Source organism: Helicoverpa zea, chromosome 20 (genome assembly GCF_022581195.2).
Source record: "Helicoverpa zea isolate HzStark_Cry1AcR chromosome 20, ilHelZeax1.1, whole genome shotgun sequence".
NCBI classification, from domain to species: Eukaryota; Metazoa; Arthropoda; class Insecta; order Lepidoptera; family Noctuidae; genus Helicoverpa; species Helicoverpa zea.
The window spans coordinates 8,939,078-8,966,640 of record NC_061471.1 but is presented as its reverse complement, the minus strand read 5'-3'; the positions used below and the strand labels follow the sequence as shown (position 1 = coordinate 8,966,640).

The following is a 27,563-nucleotide window of genomic DNA, read 5'->3' as shown; positions in this document are numbered from 1 at the left end:
CGATAATATGAGGCGTTTATATATCAAACACTTGTAGTTTATAAAATGATATAAAAATAAATTGAATATGATTTTTTTTGTTTTGTTCAATAAACGTTGGCTGTCAAAAGTGACGAGGTTGAAATATATCTTTTTATAAATAGGTAACATTTTGCAAATGAGGTTCTAATTAAACATATTTCCCAGACTCAGGCTGATTTTAGATTTTTTGTGGGACGTCTTTCATTAGCTCCTTACAATGTCCTTACAATCACTAGCTATTCAAAACTCGTAACTACCTATCAACCCCAAAGCACCCCAAAGTCTATAAGCGAAATTCACGACAGACTTTATAAATAGGTTAATAATATTCCTCTTCTAAATTATCTAGTCCATATCCACTAGCCACCGTGAAGACTAACGAGCTTGCGACCTCCCGGCCAGCTGCAGGCCACTAGCGCGAATGATTGCCCACCTTTCAATTACCTGATCATTCCTTACCATCCTACTAATATTAGAAACGCTAAAGTTTGTATGTATGTGTGTATGGATGAGTGTTTGTTCCGCAATTACTCAAATACTTCAGGATAGATTTGATTGTGATGACTTGGCAGCTACATAGCATTTATATCAGAAAAACAGTACAGTACAGTTAGTACTTGCTGTCAGCTGCATCTGGTTAGACTAAAAACCGACTCCAGCATAGTTGAGAAAAGGCTGGACAAATGAACATGATCGGAATAAAATACAGGAATATAATAGGTACTTCTCTTATATAGTAGTTGCTCCTAATAATTACAAGTAGCTCCTCCGGCAGGCAGGTAAAACCACGAACAGAAGCTAGTTATAAAATAAAAGAGAAAAATATGTTTTTGAAGGCATTCTCCGTGTAACACTAGTGGTTACGTAATCCGGTGCTCGAGTTTTCTATGTGTGTCACAATAATAAAAAGAAACGGCTTTCAAGTCGTCGACAGTTTGTGTTTATACGTTTTCAGTTTGAATGTTGCTTTTGTTATATTCTTGATGGGATTAGGAAGATGTTTTTGTTAAATACCTAAATATTGTTACAATTGCTTTATGTAATGTCTGGCTTGACTGCCTTGATGGCGGTAGGTAACAGGGATAAGCAGCTCTGCTGAGAATAAGTTCGATCCGTATAAAACTTTATTTTTTTCTGCTACCATACTAAGGGTATTAGATTAAATTAAAACTGCGTTTACCATAATTAATCTCGGTCTTCTTACTGCCATCAAGAAGTAATCAAGCGTGATATTATTTCAGTAACGTTGATAGTTGAGTCAAATACGTTACAGCCACTGTTAAATAAATTGCCATAGAAAAATCTATCCGAAGCCATAGAATAATCTATCCGTAAACGAGAAGGGAATTAAATTTTAAAAATGTAATACCTACGTCACTACGATACGTTAGTTTCCAACGTTATTCTACTTTTAATATTGCTTTTCGTTCCTGTACCTTAAAAAGAATATTAAAACATCCACTTTAATATCCCTCTAGCAGTCTGGAACAAACGCTGTAATGTTCTGACCCGTTCTTTGAACTCGTTCAATTCAGAATCAATAGTAAGTAGTGACCCAGTTTTCAACGACCATCGCTCCATCCAAAAGGTCCATTAAATAATAATATACACCAGAGGTCTTCAAAACTTGGCCAGCATCAGGCATTGTGTGAAGGGTGGCTTTTCAATGCATTCTACCATTTGGCATGGGATTGGAGCGATACAACTTCTTTGTTGCGAGTTATATACAAAGGTTTTGTTACAGGCCTCGCATTGAATGTATAGTGCCTATAATACCAACTAATTTAAGTTACAAGTCTTTGATTATGCAAGTATTATGGTGCATAGTTTTCCCAATTCAAACAACAGCGAACTAAAACATATTTGTAGCAACAGCAACAAAGTTTTGAAGTGCGGCTGCATCGAATCTGCCCCAATTAGATTGAAAACTTTGGTTCGAGCAATCAGAGAACAAATATTGTGGGAAGTCAAATATTCTGTGGCACATATAGATCTGTTATGCAGCTGTAACCCCGTTTTCAGAGTACATTCGACGCCCTAGTTTCGCGGCCTCGGCGTCCTACAATACCTAGGCTAGTATACCTAGCTTTGTCTATGTCTGCTAACTGTGTATTTGTTTGCGAAACCTATTGGGTTTCCTGTAAATGTGTTTGCTTGGTTGGAATTGTTTTAAAGTTGCTTTTTTAAGGAGGTTAAGTGAATTGTGCTCTTTTTGTCCATATTCGGACTGTCTGGAAGTTTTGTATATTACTTGAGTTACTGGTTCTTCACAAATATGGATTCAAACTGGCTTATTAAAGCAGGCATGGTAAAGTCAGTCTCACTGATGAGTAGATAAGCTTTATCAAGTAAATACATACTTAAGTTAGTAAATGTTATTTTTATGGAAAATCATCAAATGACACCGCCCGCTGTAGATGCAGAATGAGGGAGTGTCAAACTCTTTCTAACTAAAACCCACCATGTTCCTTCCTAATAAGCCCATTATGTACCAGGGCCGCGGTAACTCTTTCGAACAATCCCGTAGCTCAGAACAATCAGTGGGCTGGTTTCATAGTTTACAGTGAATTAAACTTAAACGAAGCCATTGGGTACCTACCTATTGTGTTACTTGGTTGATTAGACATGAATATCGTGTAAAATGTACCTACCTACTTCCAGAATGTTCTTACCTATAAAAGTATATTTATTTTGTAAGTGCGGCTAAGTTTTCTTATCTAAAGAATTTAAATTCTTAACACGCCACAGTAAAATTAAAAGAATTAAAATACAAAATGTAACTAATTTATTTTAAGTATGGGAATGCTGTAACAAAATCTTTCATTTACTAGGTATTGTGCATAGAAAATAACCAATATCGTTTAACATTTGATAGAAATGACTACAATTTTTGCATTACGCTCTTGGTAACAATATGGAAAAACTAAATTGGTTTATTTAGCTCTATGATAACATAAATTATTGTTGAAAAGGAATCACCAACAAAAAAGGCCAAAACATAGGCACTACTGCTAATAACGTAGACTTGAAATTGTCTCTTTGCTGAATTAACTAGACCGTGTTAATGTGATTACCAAATGATTCCCTTACAAACTATTTCCAATACATTTGCCAGATCCTTACCTCACAATATTCATTGTCGGGGACACGAACCCTGAACTTATGCCGGACAATTCGGCATTCAAGTGTCCGCAATAACTCAGTGAGTTCCACAATTATTCGGACATAGGGCAAATTTATATAGGGCTGTGCTGAAATAAGCTATCATCATTTCAAAACAACGTTGTCGTGTGTAAATCTTATATAGCCAACTCAGACACTGAGAACTGTGCTTTAATTAATAACATGAATTGTTCGAGATATAGCTACATAAAACAAATTAAAGAGAAGGTAAATGTTGTGACGTAGGTATAAGTAAGTTCACGAATTAGCACTCGATAGGCTTAAATGGAAGATGGTCACAGACAAGAGCTAGGCTCTTAAATTTAAGAAAAGACGAGAGAAAGAAAGTAAAATTCATAAACCTAAGCATCCGAATTTCGACAATGGCAGATTGGCAGCCCTAGTCAAAAGGAAGATACCTAATCGGATGGACAACTACAGAGCAAGCAATGAATTCGACGATTACACAAGTTCGAGACCTAGGTATTTGATTAGTGACTCGATACTGGTTGCTATAGCCTTTGTTGCCAACCGGTGGAAATAATATTAAACTCAGTACGACACAAAAAAAATAGCAATAATGATTTAACTGAATGCAGTAAGTGTAAATTAATCAAATTCCCCACGCTGGGTCTCGGGGATTCCATCTTTGAACAGTAGATAGGTAAAATACCTACATAAAGTCAACATATGTCAATGCTCTCAAAAATCCCAAAGACGTCACGTCTCAAATTATTATTGATACAAGATTGTCTATGCGGTTTTCTTGTGGCTCTTCAAACAAAGACACTGAAATCAAATACCTATATAGTAGGTAAGTTAGGTTTCTCCAACTGATAAAGAAGAATGCAGTTTTGCATCATTACCTTCTTCATCCTATTTTCAGCACCACAACATCACAGCAACACCAACAAATGTACACAACAGGTGAGAAACTCAATTACTGACCTTATAGAACTTCTTAATTAAACTTACAAACATTTCATTAGGGGTTTCCAGCGGTCACGTTGGTTGGCCACGCCACATACGTGCGCCGGGCGTGCACGGGACATCGGCACAATATCGCCCGAGGGTACGTCACTCAAACACATCTGACGTACTGTTTATTTTTTTTTATTTTTTGCATGTGGTTGAAGTTGTGTTTGGAACGTGTCTTTCGTTGGGAATATTGAAATGATTTAAATATAGAAGCGTCACATGTATTCAATAAAGGGTTAGACTGGGTAGGCAGTTATTAACACAGTTAAATCCTAAATTAAATTACTGCATCGGTTGCAAGGTCAATTTTGGGGTTCGAGATCCAGTTCCGAGCCACTTAACTCGGTTATTCAGAGGCGAGCTATGTTGTCAAATGGTTGCAGCTCATAGTAGTGTGGTTCAGTGTGGATCATTAGGTAAAAATAAAACCAAAAAACTTCATAAAATATCTTTATTGCAATAAACACAAGTATCAAATTCGTTTGCAAATGTGAATTTATCAAAATATTTCACTTAATACCTAGGTGACGTGTTTTATGCATTTTTAGAATAAAATCATCAACAAACATTGGTATTTGCGAACATAATATTAAAATGAGAACAAAATTACTAACAACAATGATAAAACTATAACAATTTACAAGCCTTATTTTATTATAAAATGTAGTAATATGTAAAAGCCGATATAAAAAGAATTCCTTGCGTTATCATGAAATGCAATAAATGTACATATATAAAAACTATGTATGTTAACCTTTTACCATAGATGTATTAGAATAGAGTGGGCGACTGCGCTGAAAATGCGATAGAAGGCTGATAGAGAGGGCATTCTAAACCACCGCTCTGTCTTTGTCAAGTTGTGGCTCGTGATTGGCTGTTCCTTTAACAGCCGTTCTCAATCCTACTTATATTATAAATGTGAAAGTTTGTGAGAATGTATGGATGTATGTTTGTTATTCAATCACGCAAAAACGGCTGGACCGATTTGTTTGAAATTTGGTATGTAGATAGGTGATACCCTGGATTAACACATGGGCTACTTTTTATCAACACACCACGCGGGCGAAGCCGCTGGCGGAAGCTAGTATTCTATATATCAGTTATTTTGCTTACTGGAGAAATCCACAGATAGACAGATAATTGGGAAAAGCCGTTAGACAAAGATGTGTTTCTTAGAATGCCCTCTGCCTCTGCAGTCGCGCACTTCCTTCTTATCTTTGCATTTTACTGGAGTCAGATATTTTCAAGGCACTTTATTGATTTACATATTAAGTAGATATTGTTATTTATATTTATAGTTAAGTAAGTCTTGTCAACGAGAAATGATTGACAAAGATAGATGTTGAAAATATATGCATATAAGTACATTATTATATTGAGTAGTTATTTATGCTTGCCACAATAGAATGAGTAATTATTATAAGTGTGAAATCTAAAGTTCCTATTTTATTAGTGAGCCATCGAGTATATATTGTTATTTCTTAATCTCTTCTAAGTAGTCTCTTGATTAGTAACAATGCAACAAAGTCCATATTATTATGTAGTTTGTTAGTTAATAGCTAAAAATAATAGAAAAATATCAATACATCAAAATTTATAATTAAAATGAAAAAGACAGAATAAGCCAAGGAGATTCATAATAAGAGATTCAAAAATGTTAGAGCAACTAATATATTTTTAACTACCGGACTGTCAAAAGGGATTATTCTTCTCATCATACTATTTTCAAACGTCAAATAGAAAACTGGTAATAACGTGCTTCTCACTTCACTTGTCATTGGCAGAATCGTCGACATTGACATCGACACGGATTGCCATAAATAAAAATAAAATAGAATGTGTGTGTAATGAAATTAATAGTAATACATAACTATTAACATAGGCAAATACATCATATAATTTATATCCTATAATTATGTTTACATTATTTCTAGGTTCATATTTACTTGTCTTTTTTACATAAGGAAGATAATACCTAACATAATAAACATTAATTTGATATATGTAACCAATTCAAGGTGAATTCTCGTGGTCGGTTTTCCTTGGCATTGTTAATGAACTGCAAAATAGTTGTACCCACATTGACATGACAATTCCTAAACCTATGTTATATATTATATAAATATTGCTTTTATGTAATAAGCGATTGGGGTTCATGTTGTCACTTTTTCAATATATCACAAGAAAATTAAAGGCCTCCAGTATTATCATATTTTCATAAGAAAAATATCAAGACCAATAAAATATTGTTCCAAATATGTGAGTACTCAATATTTACTTCAAATTAAAATTGTCATAAAATTATTTAAATGATAAAGTAATTAATAGACATGGTGAATGAAAAAAAGTAATGATTCCGTCTTTTAGTTAATTTTCGAATTGAAATTTATATAATTGAAACTAAATGATTAGATGCGGACGTAAGTGTGACATTACAGAAAAATATTTAACATGTTTTCCAAGAGAATAACGTTTAATCAATTTTACAAGATTTCACGGTTTATTCGACTCAAGCATTGGCTTATAGTCAAGGAAAATTGGTATTATGTAAGCATAAGGAAAAATAAATACCTTAATATGCATATTAATTACTTGTGAGATAAGAATATGTATTCACAATTTATTGACCACTGACTGAGTTATGAACAAATAAATGGATGGAAACAAACTATATTTATTTAAGTTTAGAGACATTAATAACAAACATGGCATTAAAATAAAGAAGTCTCTAGTAAGTCTGTAAGGCTAGTTTTCCAATTTTTTTTTTCTAATATTCACAACCCAATTTTGATAGTAAACGATTGTCAAATGTTGAATAGATTTTATTGAAACTTGGCACAGAAATACAACACAGACAAGCAAATATATTTAGACATATTAAAACTTATACCTAACTTATGCCTAACAATAAATAATGAATGAACTACCAAGTTCTTTTTTTTTAAGATATTAACGCCCAATGACGGATACAACCTATCTTATTGTTTCTAAGTTTTATAGATGGACTGATGAACGTCAAAATGTTGTCAAAAACAACAATCTCAAATGTTTAATTACGCCTGCAAATTGTTTTTTCTAGCAAAACTACAATACTTTAGTGATTTATGCTTTTCTAAAGGTACACTTCGGACTCAGGCGGCTCGCAGCAGCGGCAAGCGAGCTATGCAACAACAGTATGCGAATGTGTGAAACCATTTCTAAAGTATGCGGCAGCAGTGTGTGGCACGGGACTAGCACCAGTCTCCAAAGTGTACCTTTAGTAGATACCGAGCGAGATTATTTTATCAGGAAGACTTTATACCATTGACTTAACGGTCAAAATCAAACACCACTTCAAAATAGCTGACATTCAATTTTTCTTTTTTTTTTTTTCATAAATAAGTACATCAATTCATATCGTTGGAAAATCCTCGCTCGGCATCTAGCAATAAGGTTAAATTTACCGTGTGCATACCAAGGTCTATATAACAGCGCTGCTTGCCATCTGATTGACTCCACAGGTGCCATCTCCTCGGTAGACTCTGTAGTACCCTTGTTCACCCCAGGACTTGCCCCAGGAGTTCTTCACTATCCAGTAAGGCAATTTCTTGTGGAAGAGCGGGTAATCTGTGGGTAAATGATGAAAATGTTAACTCTAGAAAATATATATTAACGGCTGAGTTTCGGAGGCCACGTTTAACTGTAGGTCCCGGATTTAACATCCTTGGTTGTCGTAACGGGTAGTCAGAAGCCACTAAGTCTCACACCTGTATTACCAAGGGGTATTGAGTTGCCCAGGTAACTAGGTTGAGGAGGTCGTAAAACACTGGTACTCAGCCGTCTCTGGTTAGACTGGAAGCCGACTCCAACATAGTTGGGAAAACGCTGACAGATGATGATAGTGAGTACATACAAAAGTTACCGCCATGGTATATCTAACCATGATGTTTACTGATTAAGTAAAATGTAAAGTGGGTAGTCTCTAAGTAGCATATATTTCCCACCTCCATGCCAAATTTCATCTCAATCGGTTCCGCTCGTCATCAGTTTAGCGTGATTGCGTAACACACACACGTGGCTACTTTCCCATTTATAATATTAGTTTAAAATGAAAACAGGCGTGACGGCAAAAAATATCATTAAGAAATCCGTCATGGTAGTTTTATTTTCATGCAATAATTCACGTAAAAAGTTTATTAAATTTTCTTCGCATACTGCATAATCTTTTAAATAAAATTATAAAGAGGCAAACAATTTTTGTTTGAAGCATAAGGTTTCCGATTTGAAATACTCTTTCACTGTTAGGAAGCTACACTGTCCCTGATTGACACATTGTCTATACTTTATCCTGATGCGGCAAGAGGTTCCCTAGGTGAAACCGCTGACTGAAGGTAGTCTATACTATCTATACTAATATTATAAAGAGGAAAACTTTGTCTGTAATGGATAAACTTAACAACTTAATTGGACCGATTTTGAAAATTCTTTCACCATCAGAAAGCTACATTATCTGCGAGTAACATAGGCTATATTTTATCTCGGTACGGTCAGCAGTTGCCACGGGACGCAGATGACACCGCGGGAAAACGGCTAGTAACTGATAAAGACAAACCTTTAATGCCATATCCTACAATGAGAACACCATGGTCCAAGTTGGTAGGGTTACACAACATCTTCCAGGGGTGGGAGATGCCTCCCATGTAGAACTGCATAGCGTTGGCGTTTATACCTGTAGAACATAATAATATTTATATAAATACATATAAAACTGTTCAATAAAGTATTGAAGAAACTGCCCCGTTGTTTGGGGGCAAGCACAGCTGTACTACGAGAATTCAGGTTTGATTACCGATTTCAAAAACAATTTTTCAAATAGCAGTCCGGAAAATACGTGATTCCACCTGCGTTTATTAAGCCATCGTCATCAACTGTTACTCAGTAGCAATTGTTGTTAAATTCCACGTCCGAGGCTTTCAAACACAGCTATCATAACAGTGGTAACATCTCTTCTATAATTGTTCAATATAATACATACAAAGTAATCTTTGTAAACTCATTCAATGACTCACGCAGTAGGGCTTATTCCGTGATTCAATCTGAAGCTCATATATAAAAACCGGCCAAGTGCGAGTACGACTCGCGCACGAAGGGTTTCGTACCATTATAAAACGGACAAAAAAATCACGTTTGCTGTATGGGAGCCCCCCAAAATATTTATTTAATTCTAGTTTTCAGTATTTGTTGTTATAGCGGCAACAAAAATACATCATCTGTGAAAATTTCAGCTCTCTATCACGGTTCATGGGATACAGCCTGGTGACAGACGGTCGGACGGACAGAGGAGCGAAAACTATAGGGTCCCGTTTTACCCTTTGGTTACGGAACCCTAAAAACTGAAAGACAACTTACCAATAGAAATAGGTCCATTATGCACAAGCCACTGGGCCATTCCAGTCTCGTTCTTCGTAATGTTGACGGCGCCGCTGATCTGGACTTTCGCCAAGGTCTTGTTGAACATGCACTTCTCGTCCACACCCTCGTACGGGTAGTCGCTCTCCAGTTCCAAGCCACCCATCTGTTCTATGGCCCTGGACAGCAAAATATTTTTAGGTAAGACAAAAACTTTTTGTAAAAAATAAAACCTTTCCCCCAAGTCTGACAAATACTATGCTGAAAACCGCATCAAAGTCAGTTCAGCCAACAGTGAGGTAATCGCGAACAAACATACATACACACAGGTCAAACTGAGGACTACTTTTTAAAATTCAGGTAAAACAATGCGTAGTGATCGTTGTCTCCACAGCCATGCAAAAATAGTTTTTCTCTAATTAAAATACAGAAAAACTAGGTGACTAGAGTTCCTACACGCTAGGTTATTGAAGATGAATTTAACAGCATTTAAATATGATCCTATACGTACATTTAAAAATGTATGTTGCCTAGCTTTTAATTACTTTAGTATTAATTGATTTAACCTAAACCAAAGAGCAATTTAATATCCGGATATGCAAAAGATGCAAAGTTCTGCATTCTTAATTATGACATCATTTGATGCGCACGCGTCGCTCACAATACAAGTCGTGAGAAATCAACGCAATATTAATAGCATGCTTATCACTTCTACACATCTGTGTGTAATTAGAAAACTGAATAACTTCTACTTACTACATTCTAGGAATTCTTAACTGATAGTATTGATAGCAAAATAAGCCAAACCTTAATTAATAAGCCAAGCCTTCATTTCAATTTGAAGGTCCAAAAATCAAGTTTAAATGCATTGAAGTTTCGTAGTCAACAAAAAGTAGTAGAATACCAGTTAAAAAACTATCTGCCTATCTTGGTCTTAAACAAAATGAAAAAATATCTTGATTGGTTACGGGCGCCTACGCTGCACGTGTATTAAGGCGATCTTGTTACTTTGTCATGACGCAGCGAAGATGATGTAACAATGAGAATCTAACGCTATGACACACGGGGAAAACAGAATAGCTAAATCAACGACGAATTCTTTGAAGTATGATGTGGTTTAAAAATGCTCATAGTTTAAATATAGTCCTGGCGTAACCACGGCTATGTTTTTTGGCTATGTACCTGTAACATCATCTCCCGAGCCTTTTCTCATCTATGTTGGGGTTGGCGTCCAGTCTAACCGAATGCAGCTGAGTACCAGTCTTCTCCAGGGAGCGGCTGCCTATCTGACCCCTCAACCCAATCACTCGGGCAACCCAATACCCCTTGATAAGACTGGGTCTCAGATTGCTTGTAACGACTATTAAAAATCCTAAAAGGTCAGCCACTGGAATAGTACACGTAGCAGAGAACTTAGTATACTTTTGATTTTATTTTAGTGCATTTTAACGGACATGACACACATGAAGCACGGCGCTGCTCTACTGAGATAGAGCTGCACTTAACTTGCCAATTAAATTTGACCCTTACATCGTATCTATACTAATATTATAAAGCTGAAGAGTTTGTTTGTTTGTTTGTTTGTTTGAACGCGCTAATCTCAGGAACTACTGGTCCGATTTGTTTATTTCTTTCAGTGTTAGATAGCCCATTTATCGAGGAAGGCTATAGTCTACTTTTTACGGTACGGGAAGTAGTTCCCACGGGATGCGGGTGAAACCGCTGGCAGAATCTAGTCCCATATAAAAAGCCAAGTGCGGGGTAACAGCGACCTTGCAGCTACCTTAGAGTGCATACTTGTATAAATGGGCATCAATAAAACAGAAAATGTGAACTATGTAGATATTATTTACTACTACTGCTGTCCATTATCATTTATTTACGACCGAAGTCGCGGACTATCAGTAAACTCTATGTTTACCTCAAACCGCGGATTATTAATAGTTTGTATTTTGAATACATAATATTATTATTCTGCCTAGCTTCCGCCAGCGGTTTCACCCGCTTCTTCCACGCCCCGAATTCATATTTTGCTAAAAGTAGGCCACATTGAAATATTTTTTCGGTCGGTCCAGTAAGTAGCTCCTGAGCTTAACGCGTTCAAGCCAAAAACAAACTTTTTACCAGCTTTACAATATTAGTATAGACAACTTCCATTTAAATCCGTGGTCTATTTACATCCGAGTAAAATTCGCTACATACATAGTACCCAAAAAGGCATGTAATAATAAAAAAATTGAATTACCTATAAGCATTATCTGGCAATCCTCCATTGCAGCCGTCATCCATTTTGTCACAATCCACCAGCTCCTGTTCCGACAGCGAGACCAATTTCCCCGACTGCATCTTCCACTGACCCTCGATATTTCCTGGAAAATAATATTCATTATTAAGTCATTTTTCAAGAGACGAAAGTGTCACATAGTTTGTACTCTCGTGTTTTTGATTCAGCTGATTCAATTTTACTTATACTACGATATATAACAATGAGTTACTTAATCCTCTTTTATTTTTCAAAAAAAAATAATTGTCTTCACCCCTTAACACAAAACTCAGGTGGCATACTCTATAGTTATACTCGATAGAAAATTTATTCATTACCAAGTTTAGATTGAAAGACATATATCTGTAGGTAAACGAGGATATACAGTAAACATCTCACCTGTAACACTGAACGCCCAGCAGCTGCCGCAGGAGCCCTGGTCCTTCACGTCGGTCACAGCGTCGAATTCCCGCCAGTCGAAGTTCACGGGCACCTTAATGTCCGGAATATCAGCCATCTTCATTGGAACCTGGTTCTCATTTGTCAAATTCGTTTTCAATCCCATGTATGTACTCCTGAACTCATCATAAGATAAATCCGCGAACCTCGTCACCCCATATGTAGCAGTACCCTTCTCATGAACGTTTAATTCGTGTATTTTTTTTATATTCTGCTTAAATATCTCAAACCGTTTCTGCATTTGAGAGTAGTCGTTTACATAACTAGGGTTGTATGTGGTCAAAAAGTTATAAAACAAATGTTCGGCTTGCACGTGGTGGTACAAGTCATAAGTAGTGGCCTCTTGGAAATCGCACGATACTCGGAAATTGGGAGGATGATCAGTCCACGGTCGTACCCACACGTTGACACGGCAGAACCTATTCATTATCTGATCCTTGAGCAACTTGCAGTCGGTCTGGTCACTCAATGCCACACAATCCGTGAAACCGACTTCAATTTTCATTTTGTAGTGAATACCTGCCACTACCTGCTTCTCTAATGAAAATATCCTTACTACCTTCTGTTTGTTCGGATGAGGATACTTTGCCTCAATATGTTTTAAAGCCTCTCTTGCTAACTCATTAGCCATTTCGGCACTCTCGAATTCGATATGAGCTTCCAGGGGTGTCTCGTCGTCTACACAACTGACATCAATATTCTGTCCGTTATTGATCCAAAGCCTCTCCCATATTTGAGCAACACAACGCCTACGCGGTAAATGCTCAAGGAAATCACAACTAGTTATGTTTGCAACCCATTCATATTTCAAACAAGAAGTGTATCCAACATCAAAATCAATAGTAGTAACTTTCCCAGAAGTGATCTTAGTGGAGTAACTGTTAATCTGTAGAACTCTTTGCTTGTACCGATGTAAAGATGTCATTTCTAACTTTTCCAGCGATGCTTGTACCATCCTTTGGATGTCTGAATTGTCTATAGTCATATTAGCCAAATCCAGAGAAGACCTCCTGACACGGTTTAGTGGCGTACATTTAGCGCTGATGTAACGTATGTATTTAGTTGCTGTCTCAAGCCAAATAAAGGAATGACAGGACTTCGCTGGTATCTCTGTGTTAATATAACATTGGAAGGGATTTGTGTCCAGATTGACGTCTTTGGAACAGTTCGTAGTGGCAACAACGAAATTAAGTTTAAACGGAAATTTTGAATCAAGCGAAGGTATGACTTGTGGCTCGCCCTGATGAACCAATTTATATTTAGCTTCAGGAGGCCTCTCAAGGGCTGCAATGGACATCTTCAGGAGTTCGGGTATGTTCACACCGGTAATTGATTCGAAGTTTTCATCGTCGTCACAAACTACGGTAACGTGTCTTACCACCAGCTCATCGTCAGGAGACGGCCACAGTCTAGCCAGACACAATCTGTGATTTAAACCGTTCATTTCTTCACAGTTCTTGAGATCTGTCCTCCTATTATGCCGTAAACAAAAAGTTTCAGCGACTTCAAGATACATTTGTACGGTTACTGTTCCCATTTGTATACCACTTTGGACACCGTGTATAGATATCAATTTGTGTAAATTATTTGAATTCGAATTATCATTCATATGCTGAATAGCGCGATCGGCGTAATAGAATGTAGTTTCTTCATCTATTTCATCATCATCATCACCAGTTTGTCTTGTATGTCTAGTGCCAATATCGCGCTTCTCCTTTTTGTTTTTCTCTTCACTACGTTTTTTACAAGTTACTTCGATTTCTTTTTCATGTTCTAACGAAGAGCTATTCCGTATTTCTGCACTGCAGTGAAAGACAACTAATGGTTGCTTTAAGTTACACGATTTTTTTGTAGTATCATTTCTTAAACATGTTGTAGGTGAAAGTGAGAAAACAATAATTATTAATGATCCGTTGGTGACTTGTTCACTGACGCTGAGAATTTCTGTAACTTTGTGAACGTATTTCCTGTTTGAAGTCGTCAGGTATTTTTCTGAAGCCTCTTCCGCCAATTTAAGGTATATTTCACTACTGTTATTATTAGCATTGGCCGGTTTTGATGATAAATCAATGTCAGAGTCCTCAGAATCATCAGCATAACAATTTACGTCAATCTTCTTACGTTTTAGCCATGGCCTATCCCAAATTTCAGTGTGACAGTACAGAATTACATCAGCAACAGGTTTACAGCTGCGCGCACGCGCGCTGGTGACATTTAATAAGCATGTGGTAGGTGCAGCATTGAAATTTATGTTATACTTTAAACCAGACACCACACGAGTAACAACGCGTTTTACTTCAACAACTTTATGATAGACGGTACTTTTTAGCTCATATTTACGCAAAGCTTCTTCAGCAAGGATTTTATATTCAGGTTGACTTGGATCTTTCACTTCTTCTGTATGCCCTCGTAAAGAATTAACGTGGTCTCTTTCTTTCTGATTACCATTTTTTTCATCATCTAGTACTTCATAATTAAGAGCAACGGAATTGTGTTTCATTGAATGACTCGGAACTTTCAAATGTCTTTTAACTCTTTTATCAGCATTGGCACAAGACACTCTAAATTCTGCTTTTGGCTCAAGCCAGGGTCGTTCCCAAACTTCTGCATGGCACTTTATAGTAACATGATCTTGTTGCGAGTCTGTACCCGATGCCTGGAAGTGAAAGTCAATGCGAGTCATAGAGCCAGCGACGACTTGCGTAGTCACTCTCTCAACAACAGGATCTACTTCGGAGGACTGCGTGATACGTGGGTTCTCTAATAAATATTTACGTAAGGATTGTTTTGCTAACTCCATATAAGCAGGGTCTTTGGGATCTTTTTCTGTTTCTCCTCCGGGAAAACTTCTGCGTTGTCTCTGGTCGGCTTTGTAACAAGAAACATTGACATTTTTTACGTTTAGCCACGGTTGCTCCACAATCGCTGAGTGACACTTCATTGCTTTACCGGTTTGGCTACTGGTTGCTAGAAAATTGATGCGGGTCAGCGAGCCGGCTACGACTTGCGAAGTCACCTTGTCGACACTTGTCACTTCGTAAACATCATTATATTCGCTTTCCCGAACATATTTTTGCAAGGACTCCACCGCCAGCAATTTATACTCGGGTTTCGATGGATCTTGTAACGTTAGACCACCGGCTAGTGACGTCTTGAAGATTTTGGGACACGACACTTTAATATCCACTTTATTAAGCGAAGGTTGTTCCGAAACCTCAGAATTACAGAACATTGTAATAGGATCATTTCTACTCAAAACGAGAAAATCAATACGAGTCAGGGAACCGGACTTGCCCTGCGTAGTAACTTTTTCTACCAGAGCTACTTCGAGTGCCGGGGTGTCTTGTGGGTTGTCTAATAAATATTTACGCAGAGATTGTTCTGCTAAATCCATGTAATGAGGGTCTTTGGGATCCTGTTCTGTTATGTCTCCGGACAGATCTCTGCGTACCTTCGCTTTGACTTCGAAACATGAAACAGTAATTTCTTTAGAATTTAGCCATTTTCGTTCCCAGACTTCTGCATGGCACTTCATAGTAGCATGATCTTGTTGCGAGTCTGTACCCGATGCCTGGAAGTGAAAGTCAATGCGAGTCATAGAGCCAGCGACGACTTGAGTAGTCACTCTCTCAACAACAGGGTCTACTTCGGAGGACTGCGTGATACGTGGGTTCTCTAATAAATATTTACGTAAGGATTGTTTTGCTAACTCCATATAGGCAGGGTCTTTGGGATCTTTTTCTGTTTCTCCTCCGGGCAAACTTCTGCGTTGTCTCTGGTCGGCTTTATAACAAGAAACATTGACATTTTTTACGTTTAGCCACGGTTGCTCCACAATCGCTGAGTGACACTTCATTGCTTTACCGGTTTGGCTACTGGTTGCTTGAAAATTGATGCGGGTCAGCGAGCCGGCTACGACTTGCGAAGTCACCTTGTCGACACTTGTCACTTCGTAAACATCAGTATATTCGCTTTCCCGAACATATTTTTGCAAGGACTCCACCGCCAGCAATTTATACTCGGGTTTCGATGGATCTTGTAACGTTAGACCACCGGCTAGTGACGTCTTGAAGATTTTGGGACACGACACTTTAATATCCACTTTATTAAGCGAAGGTTGTTCCGAAATCTCAGAATTACAGAACATTGTAATAGGATCATTTCTACTCAAAACGAGAAAATCAATACGAGTCAGGGAACCGGACTTGCCCTGCGTAGTAACTTTTTCTACCAGAGCTACTTCGAGGGCCGGGGTGCCTTGTGGGTTGTCTAATAAATATTTACGCAGAGATTGTTCTGCTAAATCCATGTAATGAGGGTCTTTGGGATCCTGTTCTGTTATGTCTCCGAACAGATCTCTGCGTATCTTCGCTTTGACTTCGAAACATGAAACAGTAATTTCTTTAGAATTTAGCCATTTTCGTTCCCAGACTTCTGCATGGCACTTCATAGTAACATGATCTTGTTGCGAGTCTGTACCCGATGCCTGGAAGTGAAAGTCAATGCGAGTCATAGAGCCAGCGACGACTTGAGTAGTCACTCTCTCAACAACAGGGTCTACTTCGGAGGACTGCGTGATACGTGGGTTCTCTAATAAATATTTACGTAAGGATTGTTTTGCTAACTCCATATAAGCAGGGTCTTTGGGATCGTTTTCTGTTTCTCCTCCGGGCAAACTTCTGCGTTGTCTCTGGTCGGCTTTGTAACAAGAAACATTGACATTTTTTACGTTTAGCCACGGTTGCTCCACAATCGCTGAGTGACACTTCATTGCTTTACCGGTTTGGCTACTGGTTGCTAGAAAATTGATGCGGGTCAGCGAGCCGGCTACGACTTGCGAAGTCACCTTGTCGACACTTGTCACTTCGTAAACATCATTATATTCGCTTTCCCGAACATATTTTTGCAAGGACTCCACCGCCAGCAATTTATACTCGGGTTTCGATGGATCTTGTAACGTTAGACCACCGGCTAGTGACGTCTTGAAGATTTTGGGACACGACACTTTAATATCCACTTTATTAAGCGAAGGTTGTTCCGAAACCTCAGAATTACAGAACATTGTAATAGGATCATTTCTACTCAAAACGAGAAAATCAATACGAGTCAGGGAACCGGACTTGCCCTGCGTAGTAACTTTTTCTACCAGAGCTACTTCGAGTGCCGGGGTGTCTTGTGGGTTGTCTAATAAATATTTACGCAGAGATTGTTCTGCTAAATCCATGTAATGAGGGTCTTTGGGATCCTGTTCTGTTATGTCTCCGGACAGATCTCTGCGTACCTTCGCTTTGACTTCGAAACATGAAACAGTAATTTCTTTAGAATTTAGCCATTTTCGTTCCCAGACTTCTGCATGGCACTTCATAGTAGCATGATCTTGTTGCGAGTCTGTACCCGATGCCTGGAAGTGAAAGTCAATGCGAGTCATAGAGCCAGCGACGACTTGAGTAGTCACTCTCTCAACAACAGGGTCTACTTCGGAGGACTGCGTGATACGTGGGTTCTCTAATAAATATTTACGTAAGGATTGTTTTGCTAACTCCATATAGGCAGGGTCTTTGGGATCTTTTTCTGTTTCTCCTCCGGGCAAACTTCTGCGTTGTCTCTGGTCGGCTTTATAACAAGAAACATTGACATTTTTTACGTTTAGCCACGGTTGCTCCACAATCGCTGAGTGACACTTCATTGCTTTACCGGTTTGGCTACTGGTTGCTTGAAAATTGATGCGGGTCAGCGAGCCGGCTACGACTTGCGAAGTCACCTTGTCGACACTTGTCACTTCGTAAACATCAGTATATTCGCTTTCCCGAACATATTTTTGCAAGGACTCCACCGCCTGCAATTTATACTCGGGTTTCGATGGATCTTGTAACGTTATACCACCGGCTAGTGACGTCTTGAAGATTTTGGGACACGACACTTTAATATCCACTTTATTAAGCGAAGGTTGTTCCGAAACCTCAGAATTACAGAACATTGTAATAGGATCATTTCTACTCAAAACGAGAAAATCAATACGAGTCAGGGAACCGGACTTGCCCTGCGTAGTAACTTTTTCTACCAGAGCTACTTCGAGGGCCGGGGTGCCTTGTGGGTTGTCTAATAAATATTTACGCAGAGATTGTTCTGCTAAATCCATGTAATGAGGGTCTTTGGGATCCTGTTCTGTTATGTCTCCGGACAGATCTCTGCGTATCTTCGCTTTGACTTCGAAACATGAAACAGTAATTTCTTTAGAATTTAGCCATTTTCGTTCCCAGACTTCTGCATGGCACTTCATAGTAACATGATCTTGTTGCGAGTCTGTACCCGATGCCTGGAAGTGAAAGTCAATGCGAGTCATAGAGCCAGCGACGACTTGAGTAGTCACTCTCTCAACAACAGGGTCTACTTCGGAGGACTGCGTGATACGTGGGTTCTCTAATAAATATTTACGTAAGGATTGTTTTGCTAACTCCATATAAGCAGGGTCTTTGGGATCGTTTTCTGTTTCTCCTCCGGGCAAACTTCTGCGTTGTCTCTGGTCGGCTTTGTAACAAGAAACATTGACATTTTTTACGTTTAGCCACGGTTGCTCCACAATCGCTGAGTGACACTTCATTGCTTTACCGGTTTGGCTACTGGTTGCTTGAAAATTGATGCGGGTCAGCGAGCCGGCTACGACTTGCGAAGTCACCTTGTCGACACTTGTCACTTCGTAAACATCAGTATATTCGCTTTCCCGAACATATTTTTGCAAGGACTCCACCGCCAGCAATTTATACTCGGGTTTCGATGGATCTTGTAACGTTAGACCACCGGCTAGTGACGTCTTGAAGATTTTGGGACACGACACTTTAATATCCACTTTATTAAGCGAAGGTTGTTCCGAAACCTCAGAATTACAGAACATTGTAATAGGATCATTTCTACTCAAAACGAGAAAATCAATACGAGTCAGGGAACCGGACTTGCCCTGCGTAGTAACTTTTTCTACCAGAGCTACTTCGAGGGCCGGGGTGCCTTGTGGGTTGTCTAATAAATATTTACGCAGAGATTGTTCTGCTAAATCCATGTAATGAGGGTTTTTGGGATCCTGTTCTGTTATGTCTCCGGACAGATCTCTGCGTATCTTCGCTTTGACTTCGAAACATGAAACAGTAATTTCTTTAGAATTTAGCCATTTTCGTTCCCAGACTTCTGCATGGCACTTCATAGTAACATGATCTTGTTGCGAGTCTGTACCCGATGCCTGGAAGTGAAAGTCAATGCGAGTCATAGAGCCAGCGACGACTTGCGTAGTCACTCTCTCAACAACAGGGTCTACTTCGGAGGACTGCGTGATACGTGGGTTCTCTAATAAATATTTACGTAAGGATTGTTTTGCTAACTCCATATAAGCAGGGTCTTTGGGATCGTTTTCTGTTTCTCCTCCGGGCAAACTTCTGCGTTGTCTCTGGTCGGCTTTGTAACAAGAAACATTGACATTTTTTACGTTTAGCCACGGTTGCTCCACAATCGCTGAGTGACACTTCATTGCTTTACCGGTTTGGCTACTGGTTGCTTGAAAATTGATGCGGGTCAGCGAGCCGGCTACGACTTGTGAAGTCACCTTGTCGACACTTGTCACTTCGTAAACATCAGTATATTCACTTTCCCGAACATATTTTTGCAAGGACTCCACCGCCAGCAATTTATACTCGGGTTTCGATGGATCTTGTAACGTTAGACCACCGGCTAGTGACGTCTTGAAGATTTTGGGACACGACACTTTAATATCTACTTTATTAAGTGAAGGTTGTTCCGAAACCTCAGAATTACAGAACATTGTAATAGGATCATTTCTACTCAAAACGAGAAAATCAATACGAGTCAGGGAACCGGACTTGCCCTGCGTAGTAACTTTTTCTACCAGAGCTACTTCGAGGGCCGGGGTGCCTTGTGGGTTGTCTAATAAATATTTACGCAGAGATTGTTCTGCTAAATCCATGTAATGAGGATTTTTGGGATCCTGTTCTGTTATGTCTCCGGACAGATCTCTGCGTACCTTCGCTTTGACTTCGAAACATGAAACAGTAATTTCTTTAGAATTTAGCCATTTTCGTTCCCAGACTTCTGCATGGCACTTCATAGTAACATGATCTTGTTGCGAGTCTGTACCCGATGCCTGGAAGTGAAAGTCAATGCGAGTCATAGAGCCAGCGACGACTTGCGTAGTCACTCTCTCAACAACAGGGTCTACTTCGGAGGACTGCGTGATACGTGGGTTCTCTAATAAATATTTACGTAAGGATTGTTTTGCTAACTCCATATAAGCGGGGTCTTTGGGATCTTTTTCTGTTTTTCCTCCGGGCACCTGTCTTTTTGCCCTATACAATTCTTCATCTGGTTCGCATTTAACGTTTTTGCTTTTTTTATTTAACCAGGGCTGTTCTTTTATTTCGGCTTGACACATTTTTCCTTGTAATGCACTATACTCAAGATCGATTGGTGATATTATAAAATTGATAAGAGTTTTAACGCTATCATCCCACAGCACGTTCACACTTTCTATCCTAACAATTGTATACAGTTGAGAACTATTCATGTTTTGAAGATAATCATTGAGAGATTCTTCTGCCCATTGTACATACTTGATGAATTTAGGATCATCTTCTGTAATTTGAATTTGTTTAAGTACTGTGCCAATAGAATGGCATTCTACATTCATATTCTTTTTAGGTATTTGTGTTTCGGGGAATTGAACATAACAAAGTGTATCGCCATCGTCATCTTCGTTATGGGACGCCATAAATCTTATATTAAATGATTTTCCTTCGCCTTCTTCTACCTTATCTACAAAAGTTACACGTAATAGATCAGATTCAGGTTTGTTTTGAATATATTTCTCTAAGGCTTCTACAGCCATTTGCATATATTTGGGATTCTTCAAATTTTTCTTTTGATTTTCCTTTTGATATTTCAACTGACAAGACACGTTAAAATCTTTTTTGCCTAACCATTGCTTTTCCAATATTTTAGAGTGACATTTTATTGTTTTGTTACTAATGCCATCTTGGTTTATCGGGGATATAATGAAGTCAATATTTGTCAGTAGTCCAGAAACAATTTGCGTAGTTACTTTTTCCAGTCGTACCACTTTATGATTTTGAGTATGTTCAGTATTTTGCATATATTTTTTCAATGACTCCTCGGCCAGTTGATAATATTTTTTGCTTAGATTCCGTTCCTTTATTTCATCAGAATTCCTGTTCTCTTCATTGTCCTGGATGTTACAATCTGTAAAATACTGATTTTTGTCAATCCAAACGTTTAGCAACACTTTGGAACTGCAATGGAATGTAATTTTAGGGTTTGTTACATCACATTTGGGCGATGACAATAGCCCATCGCGTTGAATAAAACAATTTGTAGGTGAGATGGAAAAAAATAATCTAGTTAATTTTCCAGGTTCATCTTGAGTCTTAACTTTCTCAACTTTTAAAACTACATAATGTTGGCGGTTGGCTGATGTTAACATAAACTTCTGCAAAGCGTCTTCTGCGAGTTTTTTATAATCAATTTGACTGTCTTTGCTTCCACTTCGTCGAACCGATCCTCCGATGGAGTCAATAGATCTTTTGTTTCTTGCACTTTGAACTTCATTACTTTTCAAAACATCATCACATGACACTTCAACTTGTCTTCCATCCATAATCCAAGACCTGTCCCAAATTTGGGCTTTGCATAAACGAAGGGCTTCATCTTTGAGCACTTCACACTTTTGAAACGCATTATCTCTAGTTTTACTTTCATCTGTGCAATTCGTATAACCTACGACAAATTCTATTTTAGTCAAAAATCCAGCGATTATTTGTGATGATATAGAATTAATATTTACAATCTTTTGTTTGTTATTCTTGACAGATTGAGTTTCCAAATATTGAATGGCTTCTTGCAACATTTCAACAACTTTTGGATCATCTACTGTTACATTGTTTGTAATTGATGTCGATTTTGATATTCTCATTTCAACTGGTCTATCTGTGCAAGTATACGATATTTTTCGTTCATTAAGCCAGCGTCTCTCGTGAACAATTACTTCGCAAATTTTTGAGCCTGGTTGTTGTAAAACTGTGCAATTCATTCGTAATAACAGTGGTACACTTTTCTCACAGTTTATATTCTCAATTATAACTGAAAATTTTGTCAAAGTGCCTGATGTTAGTTGTGTGTTAGCTGAAACGATTTTGCTTATTTTCATGGCATGTTTTGATTTTGATTCGGTTTCAATTTTTTTTAATGCTTCTTCAGCCAAATTTTTCAGAATAGGGTCATCAAGTGGTACTTCTCTAACGACTTCTCTAAAATCTCTCTCTTTGTTCTCATTGTAACAAAACGTATTTAGTATCTGAGGACTATTTACGTTCGTACTATCTATAACACCGTTACAAATTTGGGTCACGACATCTGTAGGCCTACATTCAACCTTATCACATGGTATCGTAACACGAGCTTGTATGTATACGAAACGTTGAAGGTTTTCCGTCTCATCTTCAGCTTTAACGACATCTTTTACAGCTCTGTTTTTAACCTCCATGTCCATTTCATTCAAGTAGTCAACCATAACTTGCGCCATTTCATACATGAAACGTGCATTTTCTATGCTGTTTTTAATCCCATGGTAATCTTTCGCAAGCGAGAGCACTTGTAGGTCGTCATCGTAACTTCTTCTTACTCTTGAGATAACATCTTCAGTTTCAGTTTTAGGTTTAAAACCAGAAAAGTCGAAAAAATCCAACATATCATCTATAGCTTTCTTTTTATCTGTATCGAGATTTATGTTAAAAGATTGTTGTTCTTTTTTTTCGGATTCAGTAACGGCGACCGAGTTTTCAGTTTGTTTATTAGATTCGACTTTGAAAACGTGTTGTTTGCTTACGTCTAAAGTATTAGATGTTGCGTCAAAACTCCTAGTTGGTTCCGTTGGTACTTTGAATTTAGAATTAGGAATTATCTGTTCTTGTATAGATAGTAATTCCTGTTCAGTAAGAGTCCGTTCTTGATTCGGCACGGATTGGACATCTGTATGATGCCTAACCTGTATATCATCACCAGATGGTTCAGGTAAAACCTCACCATCACTATCGTACAGCCAAGGTTCTGTGCAATTATTAGCTAAGATAGATCTGTGGTTTTGGCCGTTAGGTAATTTAATCCAGGGCTTAACTAAAATCGTTACCTTACAGGTTTTAGGGAAGTTACAATTCTCGGTTTGTACATCAGTACAGTTGTTAGAATTAATCAATAGAGTTAATATGTACCGCACACCGTTGACTACCTGCAAATTCAGAAAATAAATAAGTTTTCCATGCACAAATAAAAATTGTCTGTTATGTATATTCTGTATATCATGTGTTTCTTACTTGAACTTGTCTTTCTACATCTATAACAGTATCCAAGCTGTGACTGACTGAAGGTTCGTGTAAGTCGAGATGCCTAACTCCTAGGGCTGCGAGGTCGCTGACCCCCGGAGCCTGCGGATTGACATGCGAGGTGCATCCAACGCAAGGAGAGCTTGGTTGATCCCGAGGTATCGCTATAAACTGTTCACCTGATGTTACCTAAAACAATTAGGTACTTAATATAAACGTAGATGAATGCCAATCATCTCGGTCTAATAAAGAATGATGAAAGCTTCGGTATAAAATATCTAGCTACTATGCTTATAAAACAAAAAAGATAAATCTGGTCTCGCGATTAGAAAGCATACATTTCCAAATGCTTTTGAAACAAAACAATAACACCTTTTCGTGTATCCTGTGTACTACTCTGTAGACGAAAAATGTGAAATATTTGGAAACATCCAGGCTAACTAGATTTTCCTCCTAGGTATAAGAACAAAAGGCAAAAATTTACATAACGTTTTGCTGGAATTTAAAATTGCAACCACTTGGCGTGCCCCAGTGGCTGATCCAGAAAAATGTTTATGTTTATTTGAAGTATGGAATATATTCAACTAGATCTAGTTGATGTACATAGAGGAAGTATAATGAAAATCACATGCTTTAAATCCTTATACGACATTTTTAACATAACAATAAATGTTATGTAATTTAAATTAAAACCGATAAAGCTATTTCATAACTCCTAGAACTTTTCTATAGCTTACGCTTTACAGCTCTAACATAAGAAGGCTACTTTTTCACGAGTTTGTAGCTCTCAACAAACAGAAAATAAATATCAAGGCTAAGTAAGGTAACTGAACTGCAGCAAGTGAAATTAATCTGGCTTCGCGCCATTTCTATGCATGAGGAACAATGACGCCTAATTTCGGTGTTTGCTGCTAATTATAAATATGGCAAAGCTATATTTATATTTTTTAAACAAAGATAGATGAATCTTCACTGTAATTTTTTATCAATATGTGATGGAGAAATAAAAATATGGTTAAGAGATATAACACAACATAACAGTGATGTTGTGTTTATTTAGTCACTTGACACTTCATGCTTTGTTTAAATATTCTATATTCTATTTACCTATTCTATTGCAGAGTATTGTTACACATATTTTGAGTTTTGTCTATAAAATAATCACATAGCATTATAGTATAAATATGGACGGTGAAGAAAGGAATATATAAACCTAGCAAAATGTATTAATATCTGCATCCTTGACATATAAACACAATTCTAAGTCACCCAGACCTCGTTTGTACTTAGCGTACACTGACATGTTACAGGGTTATCTCTACTTTGTTATTAATTGCAAGTTACTGACACTTATTGCCTTAATTAGCAATCTCTAAAAGAAGAACATCCATACATTTCAGTGTAACATTTAAAATGACCAAAAATAAATAAAAAATTTCTTCATCCAAAACAAAAAAATACATAGAGTATTTTAATGTTTTTGTAGCTTAAAAGTGTTGTTTTAACCTATTAGCAAAATAAATAACATTTATCAGTAATTTATTTTTACAATGTAATCACAATATCAGTTTTAGGGTATGGGGATTAATATATAGAAATTAATATAAAAATCCCCCAAGATTTTTTGATAATTTATAGAAATACTCACAGCTGTGTCTGACTGTACTTCATTTTCAAGCTGCACATGTCTACTGGTAACAGTGCCTTCTGTCACCTCCACCTGGGTCTCAGTATCCCTGTAGTCCTCTGTGCTCTGTGGAGTGGTACTTGGTACCAGCTCTTGGCACACATGGTTGATAATGGTGACATCGTCATCCCCAGACTCTTGTACTGTTGCAGTACATTCTAACTTCTTGAATGCTTCAACATCACGTATCTCAGTAGCTTTTATTTCGGCTACTATTATATACGTGATGTCATCCTAAACAATATTTTTAGAGTTAGACCCATTTTATAGAAATTATAATGCTGGTTCTACTGTTAAGTACAGCATTTAATATTTTTTGTCATTGAGAAACTTGATATGTAGGTAGTCCTTATTATTATTTTTTAAATCAAATTAAGTTTAAGACGCAAATCTGAGCATGTCGAGGCCCTCTTTAGGGGAAAATAAAACGTGATATTCACAACAAAGATAACTTTACGATACAAAGGTCTCAGAATACGATAACCCGAGTTTTTACTAAGAAATAATGGATTTACTCACCACTTGCTGAACACTCCGCAAAATTCCCTCATTGGACTGGTAAATTTGATTAGGCAAATTATTATAATGCTCCACGAAGCCAGTCAAAAACTTTTCTCTCTGATTATTACTAAGATTAATGATTTCACACAAACAAGATGAAAACAATAACAAAACGATAACAAAATAATTATTATGATTATTCATGTTGCAACCGTCAATACGCCGTCATAGTCGAACAGAAAGTGCGAACTGTGATTGTGAATAACATAAAGACTACTAACGATACGAACTAGTATTTATTTGTTTACACTAATGAGACATGAATCAGCGAAGACGGATAAAACTTTTATTTGTTGACATTCACGATTTCTCGCGTCAAATACCCTGTTGTAGTGATGTGCAGTTGATAGATTTCAATTCATTGAGTGGAGTCGACTTTTAGTCAACTATTCAATCAGCTTCTTTCATAAGCTCTAGCGAACAGCTTAAATAGGGTACTATTTTAAAGTGACTGCAGTAGACTGACCATTAGATGGAAACAAATAAACTTTTGTATGTATGAATTGTAATTATGTAGTAACATTCTATCATTGAACATTTTTTTTTAATTTGGTAGTTTTATAATACACGAATTTATCACGCAAAAGTCTTCCATCGCAATATTAAAGTTTATTATACTTCTGCATCAAACCGAGGCATCACAACATCTCTGTGATCCACTATCTTACTATTATTCTAGATTTTTTGCTGTTTATCGATAATTTTGTTTATACATTGGAAATTAAAAGGACATCCCTAAGCAAAGTCTTTTCTGCAAATTCCTTTAATTTTCCCCACATTCCAAAATGCTGAGTTGTAGATAACAAAACACATTTCGAAGCATGTTTCATCAACTCAACTATCGCCTATTTTAGATTTATGTTTATGTTTATTTACAGTGGCGGATTTACAAACTTGCCGCTAGTAGGCCATTCAATTTTTGCCGCCTCTAATGATTGTGAACTTAATGATATTTCTGTCAGTTACTAGATTATTTTTGCAAGCCTCTATGTACCGAGGAGTTTAATATTAACAAGTTTATATGACAGCGACTTTGAAGCGTAAAACCTCTGTAACTATTAAACGGCTCAATCGATTTTCATCAAACATGTCTAAGAAAGTGTTCTTAGACATGTTTAGTCCTAGTTTTTTTTTTTTACTACAGGTGTTTTAGAGCGCACTCGCTCGTAAAACACCTGTAGTACAAAAAAAAACTAAATTGAAATCGGTTCATTAGTTCGGGTGCTATGATTCAGTGGCGGCGTAGCATCGGGTGGCATCCGGGGCGGACTACCTATTGAGCACCCCCCCCCCCCCCAAAAAAAAACGACAAATGTAAAAACTTTTCTGTTCCAAAACTCAATAATTTTGTACCAAAACGAGTAAAAAAAAAACCGCCGTAAAGTGAAAAAGTTTTTAGTTTTGGGACACAAAAATACCTACCCAAACAAGAGTGGAAAAAAAGCACTGCAAAGAGAAGAAGCCGCGAGCGTAGCGAGCGCGAAATTTTTCATGTTTGGGACGATTAAATAAATATTTTAGGTAAGGTAAATATTCAGAGGATCAATATCATCAAGGTAGCTAGAGTTTGTTTTTTGTTTTGAAATGGTTGAACACTCATCATTAAAGTAGGCTGCAGCCGAGTGTGTAAGTGCGGGACTTGCCTATTTTC

At 37.5% G+C, this 27,563-nt stretch overlaps 1 protein-coding gene across 1 annotated transcript; it reads right to left on the bottom strand.

Moving 5' to 3' along the window:
* Nucleotides 1-4,598: 4,598 nt before the first annotated feature.
* LOC124639959 lies at nt 4,599-26,143 on the bottom strand. Its single transcript, XM_047177488.1, has 9 exons — nt 25,871-26,143; nt 25,313-25,585; nt 23,656-23,853; nt 12,212-23,570; nt 11,795-11,918; nt 9,550-9,728; nt 8,753-8,869; nt 5,248-7,767; nt 4,599-5,061 (listed from the first exon to the last, which is right to left on the bottom strand). The coding sequence occupies exons 1-8, from the start codon at nt 26,054-26,056 to the stop codon at nt 7,622-7,624; spliced, it is 12,582 nt and encodes a 4,193-aa protein (XP_047033444.1). The 5' UTR covers nt 26,057-26,143; the 3' UTR covers nt 4,599-5,061; nt 5,248-7,621.
* Nucleotides 26,144-27,563: the final 1,420 nt, after the last annotated feature.

What these genes read in the sequence shown, in the direction of transcription:
- LOC124639959 (XM_047177488.1), bottom strand. Translation starts at nt 26,056, where the DNA reads ATGAATAATCATAATAATTATTTTGTTATCGTTTTGTTATTGTTTTCA. An exon ending in CTGGGCGTTCAGTGTTACAG is followed by an intron (nt 11,919 to 12,211) that starts GTGAGATGTTTA and finishes ATTATTTTCCAG; the next exon opens with GAAATATCGAGGGTCAGTGG. An exon ending in TTGCCAGATAATGCTTATAG is followed by an intron (nt 9,729 to 11,794) that starts GTAATTCAATTT and finishes TTTGCTGTCCAG; the next exon opens with GGCCATAGAACAGATGGGTG.